At 42.7% G+C, this 8,682-nt stretch overlaps 1 protein-coding gene across 1 annotated transcript in view; it reads right to left on the reverse strand.

The window, feature by feature from the left end:
• The window catches only part of CAPN9 (calpain 9), a 48,958-nt gene extending 43,295 nt beyond the window's left edge, over window positions 1–5,663 (reverse strand). Inside the window, exon 1 of the mRNA XM_084625152.1 lies at window positions 5,368–5,663. Within this exon, the coding sequence (XP_084481278.1) occupies window positions 5,368–5,580 (213 nt within the window). The 5' untranslated portion in view covers window positions 5,581–5,663. The remainder of the gene's footprint in view (window positions 1–5,367) is intronic.
• Window positions 5,664–8,682: the final 3,019 nt, after the last annotated feature.

The following is an 8,682-nucleotide window of genomic DNA, read 5'->3' on the forward strand; positions in this document are numbered from 1 at the left end:
ATCTGTCCCCAAACGCCCTAAAACTTTGTGTACCTCCCTCAATAACCTTTACTCCCTATGTATCGGGTGCACAGATCTACCACCGTACTCTTTCTGTGCACAACCTCCCGAGGCCAGGACATTGGTAACCAACACCATCTAGCTCTGGATGATAGCATGGTATTGAGGTATCCCAGCTCATTTTTACAAATGATAGTTCATATCCTACTTGTATAAAATACCCTTCCCACCAGACTAAATGACTTGTCGTAGTAATGAGATAAGGAGCCTTTCAAGTCCAGGCCACTAGTGGGAATCTGTCTTAGATTAATAGTAACCAAACCATATTACTGTCTGATAATTGTTTGGTAGCCTCTGTAAAATGAGCTAGTGGTCACAGGGCAGCTCCTAGAGAACTATCTCTGTATCATAATTAGCACCCTTGTGGCCATTCTCGTGAGAGACGTAGACCTCAATTCTCCTTTTGCTTACCACAGTGTAAATCGGGGGTAATGTTCCTGAATGTCCCTTATGACAATGTAACCCAGAGGAGAATCAGGTCCCAAGGAATGAATGGGCATGAAATCTGAACCATGGGCGGCCCTTGTCTGCTTTAACAGATTTCAGTTTCCAGGGCTACCAAGCCTACACCTTTCAGGAGCACTAAATTTTAAAATCACTTCTCCTTGTGATTTTGCATAGCAGTCTCCACACTTTGGGAATGTGACTTTACAGGTGCTCTTGTTCTGCTTATATACAGCCCTACCATATTACATTGTTAGAATTGTGAGTGTGTTGTTACTACGCAGTATCCAGGAGTCACCTTGAAGGAAGGCCCTGATCCCTGTCATTTTAATCCAGTATGAATGGTGGTGCAAGGGCTAGGTGAGAGGCGAGTTGCAGTGGTTCAAAGTAGTGGCAGCTGCATTTACAAAGGGGAGATGGGAGGTCATAAGGAGCCCAACTCAACCCCCAAAGTGGGAGGTATTGGGTGAAACAGGGACAATGACCAGGGCAGGCAGGCAATCCACTGATGGAATGACTTTCAGAGATTCCCATCAGCAGAGTTTGCGCAACCCCCCCTGTCCTCCACAGAGGGGAATTCCACTGTTGGGTGCAATAGTATTCCATGATACAGGAAGGAGAATGTTACAGCTCTCCATGGCAAATTTGCTGATTTGGCTATGTGCCTGACTGCATATTCAATAATTATTGAACAAAAGGCTATTTACAAACTAAACATGGAATGCACTTTCAAGACACACCTTCATGTTTCTTACTAATGGAATGCAGATACAGGTGCATGGCAATGCCTTACTATGTATAATATGATTTCATTCCAACACCAACACTCCTCCAAAATCTGGGAATTGACATTATATTACACTACAGAATATGATACATACCTGGGGAAACTGACTGGAATAGCTGTTGTGGAATGGATTGTTCTGCAATAACTATTCAGGTCACTTTTCCCCATGTAGACATTCCCTAAGTAGATGTAACTTACATACCAAAGAGATGAAAGAAGGTGATACTCACAGTAGTCCAAACACTACTTTAATTTATAGTTTCTTCTGGCTCAAGAGAGGGTAAATTACAATAACTTGGTCTCCCTTCCATATTGAGAGTGTGTGTGTAAGCCGGTGTGAGAGAGTCTGAACTGGTGTAAAGAAATCTCACTTTCATGATCTTACATTTCACCTCTGCCCCCAAACTGACTGCAACATTCAGCTCCAGTTCTGGAGGTTGGTGGGGGTTGTTCAGATCAGGAGAGTTTTGATTCAAGTCCATTTCTAGACCGCAAATTCATTTGCATTGGCAAGCGATGGGGAAAAAATTCTTTAGTTTTTTTCATTCCGTAATTTAAATGCCTGTGACATTCCTAGGCACTGACTATTACAGAACATGTGATATTTATGCTGGGCTAGCCACTAACAATCTAAATAATACATCAGGGTATAGAGAAAAGAGAGGTGGATCATGCCAAGAGGAAAATAATGAGGAAGGGGTCACATGTTCTCCAACATTAATAAAAAAGTATCTGTTGGAAGATACAGTTTTAAAGGTTTTCTTTTCCAATAAGAAAGAGAAAGCAGGACAGTATTGCTAAATAGCTTTTATTATTTTACAGCAGTTGGGATTTGGCATATAGGTCCATATCCTCAGCCTTTGTAAATCAGCAGGGCTCTATTGACTTCAGTGAGGTTATGCGAATGTACACCAGCTGGCCTATACTGTGTACACACACACACACACCTTTGACAAATTAGAAAGTCCTTCTTATACTGAATAAAGGAGATAAAGCTATTTTTGGGTGCAAATCTGAGAGCTGGCAATGCAGTTACTCCATTTATTTTAATATTCTTTACACAAACTACTATATAGAGGGTTTATTATCTGACTTCTAATAATATTTGAGGTTTTTTTAAATTCCACAGATGATTATTTCTTCAAGTTTTAAAAATGCCAGGTCAATTTGGCAGATGAGAGAGACAGCATTAGTCAGTCTCCCTTACACAAACAGAGAGAGACAAGATGGGTGTGGGAATATCTTTTATTGGACCAACTTTTACGTTGGTCCAATAAAATATATTATTACCTCACCCACCTTGTCTCTCTAATATCCTGGGACCAACACAGCTACAATTACACTGCATACACAAAACTCCGTGACACTTAGCCTCCGTTATTCCCACTTACTGATATGAAAGGGAGACTAAACTGGCTTGATTTACATGCTGAAGAGCCAGAAGAAGGTGAAACTCAAAGTAGGGTATGGGCTGCTGTAACTTATACCTTCTTATCTCCTCCTGTTAGCTGCTTTTCTTGCTACACTGCTCACACGCACACACAGCAGAAATCACAGCCTAAAGGCACATCCCATGTCAAGTCACTTATTTGGCTTGAAATTCTTCCAAATTCAGCTTGCAAAAACTAGTGACAGCTGGATCTGGAAGAGACGCTGAAGACAGACCACTCTCCATTGCTCCAAATAATGACTTGGAACAATTATGATACTAATGGACCCCTGGTAGAAAAAAAACATTATTGACTACTTGATAGTCACTGTGTGTTTCAGAGGGAAAGGTAAACAGGACTTTTGCAAATATTTGCAGTTGGTACCAGATACAGTATGTAAGAATCACACAACCACATCATTTCACTATGACCACACCTTCAAATTTATAGCTTATCTTCAGAATATATGTTCCACAATTGGATGTAGTCAATGGACTTTATGCCATCTCACACCTAGCACCTGCAGGAAGCCACCCTGTCCCTGGGACAGCAGTAGAGACAGCACCTGGGCGACCTCAGTCCCATGTGGGTTAGGCAGCCTGGGGAGTAGGACCTGATGTGAGAAGTGTCTGTAGCAATTCCATAGTTAAATTTGAATTTTTCCCTTAAAGCGGGGATTCAGCCTCTTTGTTTTGTATGAAAACTAGAGAGCATCCTTCCCATAATTACAGCACATACACTTTGGATACAAAATGAATTTTCTGAGACTTTACCAGTAAATCTGTTAATTAGTTTAGGAACTATAATTAACTAAGAATGGATCTTTTGAGAAATATAGCACCCGCTGGCAGACCCTTGCTTTGCCCTTAAAATCTCAGTAACAGAGTAACACAGGCTCTTTAATTAAAGCTCACTAAAATCTTGTGCAAAGGCTACACTTGACTATTTTTTTTATCAGTGATAATTTCCCTCCATTTTTCTTCCTAGCTGAAAGACAGAAGTCTTAACTCTGCACTGCAGTGACGCCATGCCACACCTGTATGATTAGGATCAAGGCATTTTATGGTCTGTGGCCGCAGCTTGGATTAAAATCAATTTTTAAAGACAAGTTTGTTTTTATTTTTCCATTCTCTTCCCCCTTCAAGGTGTCATTACTGGGCTGAGTTAAAGTTCCTGTTGAAGGAGAAACTTTCAGTTGTGAAGTATGGCAGGAAAAGATGAGCATTAATCCTTAACAAATATTTCAAATGTAACCTGTGCACCAGATTTCAGCCAGTTTTTACTGACTGAAAAGTGTATGGCAGACAGGGCACAGCTAAGGTTGCCTGAGTGGCCCATCTGCATTTCCAGACCTTAATATGTTTGAATTTCTTTTAAATTTAACCTTAACTGTGGATTTCCTAGTTTTATAACAGAAAGAAAAGGAGGACTTGTGGCACCTTAGGCACCTTTTCTTTTTGCAGATACAGACTAACACGGCTGCTACTCTGAAACCTAGTTTATAACAGTAGGTTTTGGGATCATTATAATGTACCCGGAATGTCTTTTACTCTAAATGATTCATATGTACTCTCAACCTTAGCTCTGTCTTAACATAGCGTTTGTCTAGGAATAATGCTAGGCAGCAGGCTTGTTGGAGGTAGTCTATATGGACTACTACTCAGCATGCTACTATACAGACTACAGAAAGGGGCACCAAAGAACAAAACTAACTAAATGCAAAATTCTAAAGTGAATAAGTCAGGTTTTCTGACAGGGTAGAGGAGATGAGAAGGGGTTACAGGAGTTATGGTTTGATATGGAATTTTTAAATGTCATTTAAAAAAAATGTTTCAAAACCACCACATTGTACACATTGTTTGTGCCTGGTATGATCTGATTACGGTTTCCATCATTTTTCTTCTGCCCCTTCAATCGTTGGCTACACATTTATGCAGCTGGTCTTACATTAGGCCCGATTCTGCAAAGATTAAGGCAGGTGCTTAACTTTAAACATGTGAGTAGCACCGCTGAATTCAACAACATTCAATCTGCTGTGGATACGAACTACCACAGCCCTTACTGAGGATGGAAAATATGGCCCTTACAAATTGACTAAAAATCATGGACTCAGTTCACTCTGGATTACACAGGCACAAACCAGGAATAATTCTATTGAATACAATGGAGTTACACTGCTGTAAAAACCACCAGAGGAGGGTCAGACCAAAAATAAGTAAGACATACAGCATGCACATGTATATTGCTTATATGTAAAGCTACAAGAGATCTGATTTACACCTGTATTTATCTATCCATCTATACGTGTACTTCTATCTCTCTCCACACACAGACCATGTCAAAATTCTCTCTTATTCCACATGAGCAGATCCTGATTCATACTGAAATTCTTTGGGGCAGAGACTATGGGTGAAATCTATGAGACTATGGCCCCACTGAGAGAAAAGGCAGAACTCCCATTGCCTTCGACAGGGCCAGGATTTCACCCCTTGTGTCTATAAAGCTCCATATACACGTATGGCGCTCTGCCCCTCTTATGTTCCTTTTTGTTTTGATTTATCATTAAGAAGTCCAGTGTCATCTGACTCTTGGCAGGAGAGTTGGAGATATGACGCATAGCAAACGTGAGAACAACCTCATACTCACCCCAGGCCTTTTCCATACAAAGGGGATGGGGGGCTTCTCACTGTAGAAGAGAGAGGAGATATTGGCTGGGAAGTCGCAGTCCTCAAATAGGGTCCCCTTCTGCTGGCAGTGGCACTTCAGCTCCTCATATGTCTGGCCAGAGGAGTGTGTGGCATGAGCACTCTGAGGTAGAGGGGGAGACCGCAGTCTCGCGTCCCGGTATGTGTAAGGCATTGTTCTGCTCCACGGGCAGTAGCAAAAGCTCCAGTGATCACAGAGATAAACGGGAGGTGGAGGATCAAGGGAAGGGGGGAGAGAAAAATGCCAGCAAGCAAACAGAAGAGAAAAGAAACAAGATGCTCTCTACAAGAAAGAATAAAAAGAGCCTGTGTGCTGCGGGGAAGTGAAAAATGTGCCCAAGCACCTCCTCTTTTGCACCTGTTTGAATGACAGGGAGACCTCCCTGTCCACCTGAAACAACAATAGAAAGGAACGCCCTGAGAGCAAACAGAAAAACCCTGTTTGGCCTTTTTAGGAGTTCCAGCTGCTTGGCATGCGCCCTCTGGTATACTATCTCAGGAACCACAAACAGGAGTTAAGAGAGAACTCTATTTCGTTCATGTGACGTGAACCTGCTGCACCCAGGAAGAGACAGCAAGCATGTGAACACCCTCAAACCAACCCTTTCTTACTCTAATGATATGGCCAGGGTGTGGAACTATTTTCTTTGCTGGCTGAATAACTTTGAGAAACGCCACTGTGCATGAAAATCTCTCACAACTCCTGATAGAAAGTTACCTAATTATGGGCTCTCACCAGTTAGGTTCCTTTCACCACTCCCTATCCCTGATCAAAGGTCACGTGAGATAACCTCTGCAAGGAGGCCGCCAATGCCCCAATCCTCCTTCATATAACAGCAGAACCAGAAGGAACTCCAGAGCTTCTTCACAGACTAAGTGGCACAAGGGAGTCTCCTTCCTGCTATGTACTCCATGGGACAGGACAAGGATGGGAACTGCCCATAGGTCCAGGAATCTTCAGCATTGAGTAGGATATCAAAATGAGGGAAAGTTATGTTGAAGGAGGGAGGGATGATGAGGGGTGTGGGTGGAATGCTCACAGGATGAATTGCCCAGGATGTTATGTGGAGTGCAGACACAGCATGGCTGGGTGGTGCAGGAAGGTATGTGTGTGGGGTTTGAATGGTGAGGGAAGGGGGCACTTTTCCCTGAAAGGGGATTTTAGTGGGTTGTGGGGAGGGAGATTTGTATACATTGTAGACCATGTTTTGGAGCAAGATGTGTATATAACAGCTACCTAACTAAGCAAACCTATTTTTGTGGCCCATGTCTATCCATCCTTCTATTTCATGAACTTTTGTTTGTAGCTTTCACAGCATGTCCATTAGATTGTAAAATCTTCATGCTAGAGAGTGTGTCCATCTATCTGATCTGCAAAGTGCCTAGCACAGTACGAGTGCTGTGAAGAAATAAAAGTAAAAAATACTATTTCAAAGCCAAAGTTGGAATGGACATTCTTCCAGGCCTGTAAAGGTTGAAGATGCAGACTACTTGACAAAAAATATAGCTAATGTATTACAAAACACTGCCTTGTCATGCAAACACTGCTAGCTTTTCTTCCATTTTAATTGGTACTCTGCCAGCTCAGTCAATCTTGCTGCTAAGATACGATTTATGGAAATCAGTTAGGTGAATCAGAATGCATTCCTTTCTGTTCTGTTCTTTTCCATAACAATGTGGGAAGGAAACCCTTCACTTTCAGAGTGAGTATTTCCTTATTTACCTCCCAGAATTGTATTATTGCTATGACTGCCTAGATACCCCAACTGAGCTCAGGGCCCCACTGTGCTCAGCTCTGCATAAGCACATTGTAAGAGAGAACCCTTGTTCTAAAGAGCTTACAGTCTAACCAGACAGGACAGACACAAGAGGTCAGGGGAACAGAGCCATAGAGAGGGGAAATGAATTGCCCAAGCTTACACATCAGGTTAGTGGAGTGCAAGAAAATAATGAAATGATTTTGTGATCTTCATGCTCATGATGGGCGCAAGATTGATAATGCTGAAGATTCCTGATCTGAAGGAACCATCACCTGTATGGCTAAGTGGACAATTAAATCCATTCAATTTCTGGTGAAACTAACAACCAGGATGCAGATTACAGTGTTGATTATTGTGATACTCACATCTGGACAGAGTAACAACCCATTTCACGTAACTTGCTCACAGCTTTTGGATGCTGCTGGGCTGGATTTGAACTGGTGAGCTAGAAGCGAAAGGCCTTGTGTCTTATTATTCCTCTCTTGAGCAATAGAACACTGGTTTTTAGCATTGTGTCCTCCCTTCGAACTCTCAGAGCAAACACATGTTGCAAGAGGCAGTGTGATGTCAGTCTGTTCATAGCTAAATGTGACCATGTGAATGGACAGATGGTGACATTTAAAGGGAAGTAAATGTAGTGCTTGGGATAGCTGGGAATACCAAAGTCCTTTCTGTTCATCCACAGAACAGGTACAACATGGGTAGCAGCAGTGCACACTCCTCCACAGTGTCTCATTTAAAACCTCAAGATCCGAACTGACCGCTCCAGGGGTGAGAAGACAATTCAGTCCTTGGTCTCCGCTTCGCCTGCCAGGAAGGGAGCTAAGCTGCGGTCAGCTGTGATGTGGATGGATTGAGATAAACTCACTTCCTGCAGGCCACTGAAAAACCTTTGATTTTGTAATTCATTTCTGTGGGGTGTAAATATCTTAATAGGAGTGACATGTCCAGACGTACTCTTCAAGGGCACAGCATGGCGACATGAGGGATGTAAAGGCTGGCAATTCATGCTAGGGCTGAATTCTTGTTCTTCTTTTCCTCCAGGCACCATTAAACATCTCTTCACAAGATACCTTGCAAACAGTTTTATATTTCCTACAGCCAAGGTTCTTATGCTTTCTCATAGTGTGGGCCACAGGCTAATAGAGATTGTCTCCTAGAAGCTGGTGATCACACGGATCCAGCTCCCCTCCCCTTGGTGATCACATGGACATGGCTGACCTTTCACTGGTGATGGCACAAATCTGTCCCCACTCTGGCTGGCGACTGCACAGACCCGCCTCCAGGCCCGTTGGGGATCATACAACACCCATATGAAGGGTAATATCAGGATAGCACTGTATTTTTTTTTTCTGTTAAAACAATTTAACAGGTGGCCACAAGGAGGAGCGTCAGCACTATGTGCCCAGCCAGCTCTCCATAATCCATCAGCAAGTGCTCTGCTCACCACAGTCTGGGAACTACTAAACCACGCTAGGTGCTCTTCTCTATGCCTT

Source organism: Lepidochelys olivacea, assembly GCF_965140295.1.
Source record: "Lepidochelys olivacea isolate rLepOli2 genome assembly, chromosome: 3".
Classification (NCBI taxonomy): domain Eukaryota; kingdom Metazoa; phylum Chordata; order Testudines; family Cheloniidae; genus Lepidochelys; species Lepidochelys olivacea.